This window comes from Falco rusticolus, chromosome 10 (genome assembly GCF_015220075.1).
Source record: "Falco rusticolus isolate bFalRus1 chromosome 10, bFalRus1.pri, whole genome shotgun sequence".
NCBI classification, from domain to species: domain Eukaryota; kingdom Metazoa; phylum Chordata; class Aves; order Falconiformes; family Falconidae; genus Falco; species Falco rusticolus.
The window spans coordinates 27,799,744-27,814,712 of record NC_051196.1 but is presented as its reverse complement, the minus strand read 5'-3'; the positions used below and the strand labels follow the sequence as shown (position 1 = coordinate 27,814,712).

At 42.3% G+C, this 14,969-nt stretch overlaps 1 protein-coding gene across 1 annotated transcript; it reads left to right on the top strand.

Moving 5' to 3' along the window:
• Positions 1–6,253: 6,253 nt before the first annotated feature.
• FAM210B (family with sequence similarity 210 member B) lies at positions 6,254–14,651 on the top strand. Its single transcript, XM_037403399.1, has 3 exons — positions 6,254–6,480; positions 9,643–9,815; positions 11,275–14,651. Exons 1-3 carry the CDS (start codon positions 6,310–6,312, stop codon positions 11,489–11,491), a joined length of 561 nt encoding a protein of 186 aa, XP_037259296.1. The 5' UTR covers positions 6,254–6,309; the 3' UTR covers positions 11,492–14,651.
• Positions 14,652–14,969: the final 318 nt, after the last annotated feature.

Here is a 14,969-nt window from a genome sequence, read left to right as displayed (position 1 = left end):
TGGCCTTGGCTGTAACTTGTTTTGTCTGAATGGGCTGACAATTTGCTTTATAGCAATATTGGTAAGGAACAAAGGGCAGGAAAATCTGCACTTGACAATCTGAGTCACGGGCTGCTACAACAGAATGTTACCAACTATTTACATACTTTTAAGTCTGAAGGGGAAGAGGACAACTGGCTTTTTTATTTGTGAGAACAAATTGAAATTGCTGAACATTTAGGAAAACAACCACCAAACATGCCTTTTGCCTAATTTTTCCTAAGTTCTCATGAAGTTATGATCAGTACAGTAGTGAAACAAACTGAAAAATAAATCTAAAGGAGTCTGTGCAGATTTGAAAGTCCATGGGAATCAGAAGAGGTGTAAAACAGCTTGAGGAGGCAAAGCAGTCCAAGTATTCAGCTTCCAAATTTGGCCCCATAAGTTTTCACTCCACAAAATACCACTTTACCCATTTTAATAGCAGAAGACATTAAAAAGAATTGACTAAACAGCATCATTTTGCATCCTTCGTTGTGTTATATTCATCAGCACAAGACACTTCACTTTCTCTGGGCTAGCTTTGACTCTTAAAAGTTTGATAGCTCTTTTCCAGACATACAGGTCTAAAGCAGACACCTCTCCTTAGTGGGTTGCACTGAATGGTAAATTAAATAGCCATCTGAAATGCTAAACCCCAGGTACCTGAATGAATTCTTTGCACTTCACTGCAAAATAAATACCAATCTAAAGGTAGAAGATGGTAAATTCTTCACAGACATGAGGAATGGAAACTTTGCTGGATACCAGAAACAGTGACTTCAGTTAAATGTTAAAGGCTGTCTTCCAAACTCTGAATGGGCACATGACAACATGTCTCAAGGCTGGCAGTGCATACAGCAATTACTGCTGCTTCCAATGTATTCCAAAAATAACTCAGGTTAATTGTTACTGAAAGGTGAGAACAGCCAGCGACTTCTATGAAGTAAGTTGTATGTGTCCTCAGTGCAGCATTATCGCACAGAGACAGGGCAGAAAGGCCAAAAGCTGTGCGGACATGGAGGCTGAGTTACGCTCCGCATTAGGGTGAAACACATTAGTGGGTGCCAAGGAAGCTGCTTCTGCTGCCACTCCATGTAGTTTATCTGTTCTGTGAAAAAATAACCTTCTTGCTTTGCTGGGGCTATCAATCCCACACCTAGCAGGAGACATTGGATGTGATTTTCACTCACACACATCCAAATGGCTATACATCACACTGTCCAAATGAAAAAATGTCTCATCAGAAGATTACTGGAGAGGACTCTTGTGGAGAGTAGAATTAATGCTGCTGACTTCCTGTATCAACTCAGGCACAAAGATCCTGAAAGAACTATGCGTCCTCCATGAGAAAGAGGGACCCTCACAGCTCAACAGCAACAGTCTGCTCACTCATAGGCATGCCAAGGACGGGCACATGAAATCAGCAGCAGGTCACAGAAATGCAAGCAATACGGATGTTTTCACTTCTATTTTCTTCTGGTTTTACTTTATACCCCTTTCTGTTCAACAAGACTAGGGGTCAAAGAGCAAGATCTTCTCAGGAGGTGAAATTCATCTTTCTGCAGGGGCTCCCATGAGTCATCACCTAAATTGCCTAATTATCTTTTAGAAGGATTTGGGTTGAAACCACAGTTTCCTTTGCTCAGACAACCAGTGGTCTGCAATGGAAGTTCCCACACATCTCCAGGGCACTGAAATGAAACAGGGCCACACAGCCCCATTCTTCAAGGATTTGTAGGTAAATAAAGCAAATAACTCTTTCTTTGCTGTCCTGTTTGGGGATTTTTCTCACCCTAAATTCCTCTCACAGACAAAAATATCTGGGCTGGCTTCCTTTGGACGTAGCTGTACTATCAGTGCAGTCTTCTCCCATTCGAATATAAGATACTAAGTTTTAATGTTTTTCCAGTTTTTGCTTGAGAGCGAAGATGTCCCTGAAAGCTAACTGTATGTACTGGAGCATTCTTGACACAGAAGTTTCCTACTAAGTATCTTTATAAGCTACATATGGATTCCTCAAATAATAAGCAGGCATTGTGTTATGCTTTGCACAGGTACAAATTAAAATTTCAAGGAAATATAATTTCCTGATATCATTTTAATTCATGTCCATCTTATGAACTAGCCACATTATCTCATCTTCATCATTTAAACAGCCTTGGAACATGATGTGAAAAAGCCAATGTACTAAAGAACTAGGCCACTTAAAACTATTTCACATGCCATGCCCTTAATTTACCATAATATAAAGAAATTTACCTTAGCTTCTTTTCTGAATAAGGTTCATGATCGGTTCCTAACTCCTCTCATTATATTTATGTACATGGCATTACTACATTTGTAATAATATTAAATGATACAGCTTCCATCATGCATAAGCAATTGCCTCCCACTCTCATATAGGAACCAATTTGTACTTGTCTATTAGAAGGCATTATATTTTGGAACTGTCACATTCATGATCCTTGAATTATTGGTAGATTAAATTATTTGAAAAACTTAAAGAATTTTCTCTCATTTCTTCATCATCAAATTATAATTTTGCTTTGACTAAGACATTATTAAAAGTAAGCTGCTACTGAACTACTAATCACATTTATCCTTACAAATGAACTTAACTCCTGAACTAGCTCATCGCAGGGACCTACAAGCATCAATGGCAGGACTTAGCTTGCACTCTTGGCAAACCACAGATGGAACAATTCTGCAACATGGATTCCAGTTACAGAAATCGCATGTTACAGCATACTTCAGATCTGTCAGTCTGACCTCGGTGCCACAGAAGGTTATGGAGCAGATCATCCTGAGTGTCATCACATGGCATGTACAGAACAACCAGGTGATCAGGCCCAGCCAGCAGGGGTCTATGAAAGGCAGGTCCTGCCTGATGGACCTGATCTCCTGTGAAAAGGTGACTCAGTGGATGAAGGAAAGGCTGTGGCTGGTGTCTGCCTGGACCTCAGTAAAGCCTTCGACACCGTCTCCCACAGCATCTCCTGGAGAACCCGGCTGCCCATGGCTGGGACTGGGGTCTCTGCGCTGGGTAAAGCCCTGGCTGGCGGCCGAGCCCAAAGAGCGGTGGGCAATGGAGTCACATCCCGCTGGCACTGGGCACAGGGGTGTCCCCAGGGCTCTGCTGGGGCCGGTGCTGTTTCATGTCTTTACCAGCGACCCGGACGAGGGGATCGAGTGCACCCCCAGTCAGTGTGCAGGTGACACCGAGCTGGGCAGCAGTGTTGATGTGCTGGGGGGCAGGAGGCTCCGCGGGGGTCTGGGCAGGCCGGGCCCATGGGCCAAGGCCAACTGTACGGGGGCCAGCAGGGCCGCGTGCCGGGCCCTGCCCGTGGGCACCGCAGCCCCGCAGCGCCCAGGCCGGGGGCACAGCGGGGGGAACTGCCCGGCGGGACAGGGTCTCTGCTCCCAAGTAACAGGTGACAGGACAAGAGGAAACAGCTTCAAGTTGCACCAGGGAGGTTTAGGTTGGATATTAGGAAAATTTTCTTCACTGAAAGGTCTGTCAAGCGTTGGAACAGGCTGCCCAAGGAGGTGATGGAGTCACCGTTCCTGGAGGTATTTAAAAGATGTGTAGATGTGGCACTTAGGGACGTGTTTAGTGGTGGAGTTAGTTAACAGCTGGACTCGATGATCTTAAGTGTATTTTCCAACCTAAATGATTCTGTGATCCTATGAATTGCAAGTGAATTCTCAGGCTCATCAGTCTTCCTTTAACTTCTTCCTTGTCAAACTGCCTTTCAGCTGCACCATCAGTATTACTTGTACTTCCATGTTTATAAGTAATATTTGAGGCAGTAAACAACAACTTGGTGGAACTTGCAAATGGAATATGGCCCCAAGTCTACTATTGCTGGCAAAGAGTGTATATAAATGTAGTGACGTGCAAGGAGTAAACATTGTACACATTACAGACAGACCTGCATATCCAGCATAACACAAAAGTGTCTGTGTGGAAGCATTTTCTTGAGCTGTCTTTGGAAGTTGTACCTTCTCCTCTTTGTCTTAGTTACAGTGAGCAGGATAGAGCTAATGTGTTTTTCCCTGCACTTCTCTATCTTCACATTAAGGTACCTTAAGCCCAGGTGTTTGCTTGTCTTTCAGTGAGCATAGATCATTTGATGTTTATTGTATTGTTCCTTCCTGCCTCGAAGCAAAATCTCCCACTGAGATTTTAGAGACAGCAGAAAGTCAGACTGTACATATAAAACTGCCAGCTCTGATGCTTTTATGCGTTATTAACTGATCTCCTACTCTTTTCTGCACTCGCCCAGGATTTCTAGATGTCCAGCAGCAGCATAACACATATGCCACAGGAAAGCTCCTCTGTGCTCTCTACCACGCAGTGGTTCTAATGGGTCTGCCAGACAAACACAGGCAGGTGTCCAGTGTGCATGCGCGGAGCCCAGTTGTGTCCATGCCAGTGGAACTTGACTGACATTTTTAGTAAAACCAGAATTAACTCCTGGGATGTTTTATAATTAAAAAAAAAATACAAAATTGTAGTGCACTATGATATATATATCACCCTATTAATACCATTTGTCTGCTCAGGTGGTGTATTAACAGTCACAGAAAACACATTAGCAAATTGCTTTGGAACAGTAAATAAACGTAATAAACATGTGAAATTGCGTTCTGAGAAAGTATTGTTCTACAAAGCATTCATAGAAAGACTAGATTTATAAGCAAAAACTAAAGGAAGTATAAAACCCTAGAACTGGCAGTGCTGTTTATTATGCCCAGAACAGACTCTATTTTAATGCATGTAAAGCTCTCTCCCTCTCGTCCTCCAAGATACTCCTTGAAACCCATCTGTTCTGTGGTGCGTTGCACTTAACCAGAGCCACCCACCATGCTGTTTCAGCATTGTACCATTCTGTGTTGTCCTGCGCAGTTCCAGCTTGTACTCCTAAACGGCAAGTTCTTCCGGAGGGAAAAACCTCTTATTTATCTGACACAGTTCTCCTATTGTACTCGGCCCTGCATGCTTACATCACTGCAAAAACAACAATGTGCCTGAAGAGGAAAGGCTTAGCATCTCGGAAAAGAGAAGCATTTTATTGCTGGAGCTTAGCATTTGGATGCATTGTTTCAGTACATTAATGTAGTTATGCAATATTTACCCTTCCTCCCACAGTGAGCCAGCCTTGTCTGTGATGGCAAGAAGCCACTTCAGGAAACTGCAGCAATAGCAGTTACAAAAAGCCTTGGCATCGTATAAGATAGCGGTCAACTTGCAGATATTAAACCACATTAAGCAGCATTAACATTGAATGGTTGACACAGCACAAAAGGTCTAGAAATCACCAGAGTTAAGCAGATTCTGAAAATTACGCCATGTGGACAGATCATTCCCAGCAGCCACAGCCTTACTGGTCGAAACAGCTCCCCGGGGCACTGGGATTCACTTGCCAGGAATATCCTCCCCCCCGACATCTACAATTCTCCCACAGTGATGTTACACTTCAATGGCATTTTTAATTCCTACTTTTCCTGTTGTGGTTTTAAGATAGAAGCAAGGCTATAAATGCAAGACCTTCTCAGTGTCTGCTGGAAGGCTCCTTCTGGTCTCAGAGATGCTATGAACCCTTTGTGACTGGAAAAGCTCTGTGTTTGCACTCTGCCCTACACCTTGAAATCTTGGCAGATTACAAGAGCTCTTCAAGATAAAGTCAGTGATTAAATAAACTGCTTGCACTGTGAGCCTATGCAGCAACGATACTTTAACCACTTCTGCACTTCAATATGCACACAGTCTTTGGGAGCACTCGAAAAAATGACAGGCATCACCTCCCCTTCCACGCTTACAGGCCTAAATACAGCCAAGGGGACTGAAGAGGCAACCATCCCCGCTTAGCGAGCTACGTGGAGGGCCACACTGTAAAACCACTGTGGTTGCGCTCCTACAGCTCCCTCCAGACGGGCGCTGGAGGGGCTTCAGCCAGCCCAGATGGGGCCGGGGGCTGCCTCACACCGTCCCGAGTGGCCACACGCCATCCTGAGAGACTTTTTTCCCTCAGACTAAGAGCGCGCAGCGCGCCTCCCCTCAGCGGGCAGCGGCACCTGTAACCGCCCTCCCGTCACAAACCGCCGGCCCCCACCGGCGGCGGGCGCCCTCCTCCTTAAAGGGGCAGAGCCCACCAAATCTGGCTCCAGAAGGACTCTGCCCCTTTAAGGAGGAGGGCGCCCGCCGCCGGCCGGGGCGGGTGTTCGGCTTGTCAGGCCTGGCCGCCCGCCCCGCTCGGCGCACACAGCCGGGGCTGCGCCGTTGCTATGTACCGCCTGGCGCGCCTGGGCCCGCTGCGGCCGCCGGCCGCCCCGCGCAGCCCCCCGCTCGCCGCCGCCCCCCGCGCCTTGCGCTGCGGCCCCCGCCTCGCCTGGTCTGGCCTCAGCCCGCCGCTGCCGCTCGTAACGCTGCGAGCTGCCGCCGGCAGCTCCGCCAAGGTAGGTGGGCAAGGGTGGGGGTGCCTGCGAGCCCCCCCCGAGGTACTGCGCGGTGTGAGGGGGCAGCGGCTGCGCCTCCGGGGGGAGGTGTTCTGGCGGGGAGCGGATTAATGTAGCTTTGGTTAAAGCACAAGTTGTCCCGGCCTGGGAGTGTTTCCCAGCTTTTTGGGGGTGCCTTCAAGATTAGGGGTTCGGCTGGCCTGCAGCACCCCGGGAGGGGTATATGTTTTCCCAGGGGGCTTTCAGAGTTTGAGCGCTTCAGGTGAGTTGTGAAGAATAAGAAGAACTAAAAGAAGGGCTTGTTAGTAATTCATGCCGACACAGAGTAGCCCGGTGGCGGCGGTGGCTGGCAGCGCCCAGGGGCAGCTGAAAGGCCACGCACCCCGTTAGTTGCGAGTTCCACTGGGCTTTCAACCCTCGGTTACGTTTTCGTTTGAGCTGGGAAGTGGGGGGAAAAAAGTATGAATTTGTGCCACTTCTTTTGTTTTTAAATTTGAGTTGGCAGAGGGAGCAAAGCAGATGAAGGCCTCACACGTGACTTCTTTACACTGCAGTACATTATTAAATCATGTTGATGCCGGGTTTCTGTAGGAGACGCGGACCTGCTTTACACCTGTTTGTGCCAAGATTATGACTGTGAGCTTTCTGTACAAAGCCTCATTTACAGTTTAATTTCTACACCTTAGTTTTCAGGTTAACTTCTGTAGCCCCGTTACAAAGCGTAATGTGATATTTCAGATTCTTGCCTTATTTTGTCCAGAAGCTGAATCTTTGCCTAAGTGATGTGAATAAAATTGGCTTTCTAGCAGAAATATTGTAGCAAAATTATATGGAAAACAAGCAGCTTTCTTTGCTAAGTTGTATGTTATTCAGGCATGACTGTACTGAGTAGTCCAAGTAATATCTGTTCAAGTGGAACCGTTCAGAAATTGCCTGGTGTGTGAGCCCGAGAGCATGAGTGAGTTGAAATGTGATGATGGGAACAAGTTATTTTTCAGTCCTTATGATCCATCTTGCAAACACAGCTATAAGACCAAGAGTTCCTCTGAGGCTTATGTATCTCACCAGATTGTCAGCTCCTGTCTTCATGGCAGCTGTCTGAAAAAAATCTTCATGTCAGGCTCCTTAAATAGATAATGATCATCTTTGTTTGGATGAAAAATTCACTGTAGCTATTAAATCTTAAAATACCATTCAAACCATGCTTGGCTTTTAAGAAAATCACACTGTTGAATAAATTAATGTTCTTGACTAGTATGTGATGTCGATTGAATAATATGTTAGGACAGCTTTTATCAGAAGGTATTATGAGGCTATTTTGTTCAGTTTATTTATGTAGTTCCATTCAATAACTCAGTACTTATATTTTACAGACTGGGAGTTAAAACAGCATTCTTCCCTCCTCCGCCCCTCGACGTCCCCCCTTTCCTATAATAAAACTGAAGAGTAAGAGAATGAATTCTGAAACATGTTGAAGTAGCAGGCATGTAGTACAGCCATGCATTGAATCTCATTACTTGCAGTGGCTGAAAGTAGTTAATTATCTAACTATTAATCCATTATTTTGCTAAATAAGCTTGCTTAAAAACATATCTATTTAAACATGTTTTCCTCATTTACCTTCTAGTATTGAAACTGCTTGGCTTAAGCAATAAAGGATTTCTTTTTCTACTGGACATGTTTTCTTGAGTCAAGTTTCAGTTTCTGTTGAAATACTGCTTTGGCTTATCAGCCAAAAAAAAAAAATCTAACATTATTTTTTATGTTTGAATATTTTAAATACACAATAAGCAGAGTAAGTTGAGCTACACAATTCCCTAAATACATATTTATGTATCAGTGTGTTTTCCTGTCGAAATACAAAGGAATACAAATTACGATTAAAAAAGATAAAACCAGCAGCAAACAGGTTTGGGGGGGGCTTGGGGTGGTGGTGTGCTTTGTGTGGTTGAAATTGCCAATTAAAGCAAGTTCATCCTACCACTAGTGTTGTAAGAGGCATCTATCTTGTATCCTAACTGACAATCTCGCCAAATCCAAGGATTAATCAAGTGTGTTTCTTCCAGTTTGTGCCTTGAAACCGACCTACAGTAGGACAAAGTGGTGCCAGGCACTCAGTAGCTGTACCTGTCCTGTGGGCAGCAGTGGCCTTTAGTCTGGCTGTCATATTGTCATGACTGCTGCTGAATTCAGCTGAAAAGGGACTCTTCTAATTTCTCCTGACAACCGTTCACTAATTAAGAGAAAAATCCTGAGGTCTTTGTGCAAACATTTTCTTTCTCTAGTTAGTATTTCTTCTATGGCAAGTATGAGGACGTATCCAAGGGCTGTCATTACTAGCAGCATATATGCCCTTCTTTGCCTGCATTGCACTATCAGATTGGGTTTTGGAGTATGTCTCACAATGAATTTCTGCACTTTAAATTTACCCAGATAAAAAGCTGTCAATAAATTTTACAATGACAAACATTTTCAGTGAAGTTAGGCTATTTACACCAGCACTGCCATGTCTGTGTAGCTACTGTCTAGACCATGGCAACACTATTGTTGTATATATGTTGACAGCAACTACTGTCAACAGTAGCATTTCCCCAGTTCTTCCTCTTTCAGCTGATCTACAGAGGGTGATTTATAAGAACTTAAATGTTGGACCCCTGCTATCTAGTAAGTTGTTAGTAAGTCGGCATCAGTGTGGTATCGTAGTCTTCCAGTGCCATCAGCTGCTTAGCCCTTGAACAAAAAACTGTGTTACAAGAATTCACTGTATAAAGCTGAGCAGTGGGTATAAGCAAAGATCTCTTTGGCACCTCGGTCTCATCTCTCAAACAACTGTGTGGGTGTGCCTTGATGCATATTTGAATCAAATGGAAGACTGGGACTGTAATAATTTTTAATTATGAAACTTGCGTTATGTAAGAACTTGCACTAATTTCAGTGCGTTCCTTTGATATGAATAGCTGGGAAAAGGGATCTTGCATGGGCTGTGCCACAGGCATCTGCTGTCCTGATGTGAAAGAGTAAGAGTGTGTTACTATCTTCCCAAAGTATTCCGAACAGCACTGTATGCAAGCCAGTTCTTTCATTATTTCATATTGGTTCAACTGACTAGAATATGACATTGTGCTTAACGTTAATAAATACTTTTAATTGTTTTCTTTTTAGGATGCAGGTGGACCCCCAAAAAGGGCAGCCACAGATCTCAGTGGTGAAAACAAGAAACTCAACAAATCCCAGCAACTGAAACAAGTTTTTAAAGAGTATGGTGCTGTAGGGGTTTCATTCCATGTTGGAATTTCATTAGTATCTCTAGGAATCTTCTACCTGGCTGTGTCAAGGTGAGGTTTATACAGTTGTCTGTAGTCTCTAAGTAATGGTTTAGCCAAGAAAAATATCTTACCATTGTGCTTATTTCTGGAAGGACACGCGTACTCTATGCCTGTTTGGTCTATACAGAGTAATCTTCTGAATGTTGAGTGTAGGTGGATCCATAAATGGATCTAATCTCCCATCAGGCATGAGAGAAGAATAATGTATGTGGTCTTTTTGCATAGGTTCACCATCCATGGTGAGTAGGCAAAAATAGCAGAGACTGCACCAGTGTAACTAACCAGATGAGAGAATTTATTTTTGTTCTGCAGAGATATCTTTTATTCTCACACAGTAGTGTGGTCTGTAAAGATAGAGCCAAAGTGCTGGAGCTTAGAGATAAATTTATTTTTCTGGGTGTTGAACTCAGTTTCTGCAATTCAACTGCAGAAGGCAACGGCCACTAAAACAGGATTAGATTCAAAAAAGAAAATACTAGATAACTGTGTAGGAGTCAGGTGAGAAATTGTGTACATGGCTTCTGGTGGGAATGCATCGGTTATAAATATGTCTGTTGAGCATGAGGGATTTCAGCTGAGGAGACAGGGAAACACGTTGTTCTAAAAACATTCCCTGCCACTTACCCTTGACTTCAGTGGAAAAGTGTGAATGTCTGATGTCTCTCATTTACTATATCATTGCACAGGGTGACAATGAAACTCTTTTCCTTCAGGTATGATTTAACTCCCAGTTACAAGATACTTTACTGTCAAGTGAAGGGGGAAAAGTTAGTAACAACTTCTTTTGGAAAATTACTCCAAATGTAGGAACCTTGATGAAAGCTGCTATGTCTATAGAGAATTAAAATATTAATGGATTTGGTGGATAATGCTTATCTGAGATCCTTAATACTTCCTTCACTTGTTAGATTTTAGATAAGATGCTTGTCATTTTAACAGCTTTGTACTCCTGTTAGGACACTTGAAGCCTAACAACAGGTACCTTATTTGGTTCGGGTTGATCTATATTAATGTGATAAGTTTCATCAAAACACAGAATAGGCTTTACTGTAAATTTTTGGAAGATTAATTTACAACACAAATTCACAAATTTCTTTTTTAAAATGAAAAAGGAGAGGAATCTTATCTCCAAAGGTTGAGCATGGGGGCTGGGTATTCTCCATGCACATGCTGCAGCTATACAGTTTTAAAATTAAGAACATACTTGACTTCACAGGGAACTTGTCAATTTAAGAAAAAAAAAAAAAGTGCATCTGAAAATATTGCATGTGTTGTTGCTACAGAACTAACTTAAGCTGTTACTGCTGAAATAATTCCTTGGGTTTATTATTTAACAACATCTAATATGAACATAAATTCCGGAGTTGGAAGTATGCCATGTTAAATTCCCTGGAAAAAATAGCACTTTTTATTTTTTAGCATGCAACCTTAAAATAAACTAAAGAAATATTGTTCTCTTTTTCCCCAGTGGTGTGGATATGACTGCCGTTCTCTTCAAACTTGGTTTCAGTGAATCATCATTGCAATCTAAAATGGCTGCTGGTACAAGCACATTTGTGCTGGCATATGCTATTCACAAATTGTTTGCTCCAGTACGAATCAGCATTACTATAGTTTCTGTGCCATTTATTGTCCGATACTGCCGGAAGATTGGTTTCTTCAAACCTCCTGCCCCAAATCCATGATGACTTCCTATTGGGTTTCACTCTATTTTTTTAAATGCTCTGTATCTATGTAATTTTCAAGTTGCTAAATTTCTTTAAAAGACTTATTTGGATTCATGTTAATGCTGGCCTCCACTTGCATTTCTTACTTGTTGATTCAGGTAAATCTTACACTGTGAAAAGAGCTGTCCTTATCTTCTTCCCCTTTTGCCACTTCTGTAAAAAAAACTGTTACAATGGTATCTTGTTTCCACTGCAAGTGGTAATATAAATGCTTGACAATGAGCAGTCTCTTTAGAACACACAGTTCTGGGTCTTTATAATCTAGCTTTTTGGGCCTTCAGGGTTTTGGTTTTTTTCTTGTCAAAATAGAGTGGCAGAATTATTTTATTACTGTGTAGGGGAAAACAGAAGAAGATTCTTTTCCTAATGGTCTGTGAAATAAACAATATCCTACTATATGAATAGTTATTCATAAAATATATATATAGAATATATAGGCAAGGGTGTATATTGGAATCTAAGGTGGTAGGTTGGTGTTTCTTTTGTTGTAAAAGGCATATATTATGACTCTAGTCTCGCAATACAACATACATGCTGAGCTAACTTAGGTGGGAGTACCTGTATGATTAGGTTTTGCACAGTGATAATTTTTTAGCCAGAATAGGTGATGCACTGTTCTGAAACTACAGCTCCTTTGTGGTGCTTCCATGTTTCAAGATTTTGTTTGAAAAAATGATTTATTTATAGGCTAGGAACTGGCCGTACTGAAATCCTTTTTTTAATATTTTTTTTTATGCCTGTAGACTCAGAAGAAGTTCTGAGTCTACTGCAATCAGTGTAACCAGAATTACCTCCTATGTGAACATACTCCAAAGATCATCAAGTCAGAGGCAAGGTATCATGGGGTTTTAAGGTATTGAGATCTGGCTTTGTACTGGAGACACACTTTTTAATCTGAAAACTAACCCTAGCAGCTTTCTGCTCCTGTGGATGAAACTCAGATCTGTGTCTGAAGTCTAGACATTACAATTCATAGCTTCTCAAGAGCAATTCCTGTGCTTTTATCTGACAAATTGTTGAATGTACCAGTTAGAGGTGCTTTTCATTTCCCTATTTGGACACTATCCCTATTAGAATGTAGTTGCACATGCATATATTCAGATACCACCTTTCAATTAATCCAAATACTGGATCCCAAAACTAGGTAGTCAGTGTAATATTCTGTGGTAAACCTGGGTTTCAGACTTTTTACTGTGCTTCTATGAGAGAGCTCAAGCCAGATCTTTTGTTTGGACCTGTTCTTCCTTCCAGGTCTGCTGTTCTTACATTGTCTTCTGCTGTCTTTGTGCTTACATATACCCCAAGGTGGCTCTGACACAGATCTCTTCATATAGGAACCTGATTAAAGTAAATAGCAGAATGTTAACCCTGGTGAGCAGAGTAAATTTTTTCCCTCCCCACCCTGAAATTTAGTGAACTGAGAGGAGGGAGGCCTGGGGTTAGGATGAGACTTGGCTGAGGGAGGGAAGGAGGAGCAAGTAATTTTTTTCATTACAAGCAACCTGTTAATTCCACTCAGCCATAACATTAAATTGCCCCCTAACTCCTTTCCCATTCAGAAAGTCCAATGCATTGGCTGGTTGGATGCACTGAGGATTCTCAGGCTCACAAGTGAGTGAGCAAGAGTTTGTGCTCGAGGAAGATGAGTCATACCCACATAGATCCTTGTACCTCTGTACTATTGCTACCCTTTGACTAACCAGAGGTTTTTCTCTAAGACAAGGAAACCTGGGAGAGTGGTAGTTTACTTTCTCCACCCTGTGGAAGCAAGCTGACACTAGAGGCTGCCACCTGAAAACAAAGAACCCCTTGACAAGGGCTTGGTCTCAGTGGAGCTGTGCTGTAAGCCCAGGTGAGGGTTTAGTGTCCTAATGTGGAAACAGCTGCAGCAGTGAGCAGGTACACATTCTAATCTTGATGAATACTACAAATACAGCATATACTGTAGACATGTATTGCATAGTTACTGCTCAAAATACCAACCTTAGGAGCAGGACATACTGAGAATCAGCCTTGCAGTGTGGCCTGGTTCCACAGGAGCTGTAGGCTGTGTCACAAAGAGCTTGTCATCACAGCTGCTTGGCTTGCTCTATGGAGCCAGTGCTCTGCTGCTTAATGTACCCACATGTAAAGGAGGAATGGCTGTCAAGCTCATTTTGACTAACTACTTGTTCAAAAAAACCTGGGTTTTTCCTGTTTCATGCCTGTTTTGCAGTGTGGCTGCTGAAGCTGGCAGCTTGTCCACAGTGCTAACTTCAGCTTACTGCTGAGCCAGCTCTGAGTAGAGCTTAAGTTTCATATCAGCTTGTCCCTCAAGGAAGCTCAGCCTTTACCCTTTGACTAATCTGCCACTAATATACCTGGTGTGTGGCTAGAAGCTTATTACCAAGCATTTGATAGTGCAGTTCTTACCCATCTGCACAGCAGTTAAAGGTTTATAATGGTATGAAAACATGCAGCCAGCAGTACTGTAGCTTTCCATTAACCTCTACACTCTAGAACAGCTACAGTCTTCTAAATTTCAAGTGGGCAGTCACTATTTCTTAACAGTAAGTTTTACTACACACACACACACACACCCCTGTTCACAGAAGTCTCTGTTGGTTTTTTCCTCTACATGCCCTCTCTCTCTTTATCAGGTTAGGGCAATGTTCCGTTACCAAGGATAACAAAAAAATTCCAGAATGAGGCATCCTTGGGTTCGAGTCATTTTAGCTTAAGACAAAACATACTTAAGTTGATAGAGAAGGAATATACAAACTTTAAAAAAAAAAAACACACACAACTTTCTGTAAAGCAGGAATCATTCAAAGCAAATACACTTAAAAGTCACCAGCACTAACTAGAGAGTTTCTTGCAGTAAAAAAAAAACCTCATCTAAATTATGACCAGAAATCAGATTATCTATCAAAATAAATATGGTTGTTTAAACTACTGGCAATTTCTTTGGGTTTTGTTTTGGGTTTTTTTTACGAAGTATATTTTAAATTAATTTGAGAATATATTTTAATTCTAGAATCCTTGCTTGTAAAAGGATCATTTTTAAAAATGGTTTGTAAAATAGTGAAGATTACATTAAAAGTCTTATAATGAAAATACAATAAATTGCTTTCTCTTAGTTGGCTTGAAGTGTTTTACTGGAAAAGAGGTGGGGGTTCATTTAGTCTTTTGGTGGCCAGTAGCCTGACCCTTGCTAGATTTTGGGGAATAACATGTTACACCACCAGGTGTTGACATTAGTTCTTGTTACATACCTGCTTTGATGACAATACTTCCCAGACCTTTCAGACCATAACCGCACTAAAAAAAGGAAACAGCAGGCCTAGGTTTCAGTGGTTGGAGAAAACCTGCAAGATAAGTAGCAACACATTTGGTACTTACCTTGTAATCCTGTGTTATGATTGTAGAATAGGAAGTGACCACACCTACTTTTTGG

Excerpts from the sequence above, each read along its gene's own strand:
- FAM210B (XM_037403399.1), top strand. The coding sequence starts at position 6,310 with ATGTACCGCCTGGCGCGCCTGGGCCCGCTGCGGCCGCCGGCCGCCCCG. Across the intron at positions 6,481-9,642 it reads CCGCCGGCAGCTCCGCCAAG|GATGCAGGTGGACCCCCAAA; the intron begins GTAGGTGGGCAA and ends TTTTCTTTTTAG. Across the intron at positions 9,816-11,274 it reads TTCTACCTGGCTGTGTCAAG|TGGTGTGGATATGACTGCCG; the intron begins GTGAGGTTTATA and ends CTTTTTCCCCAG.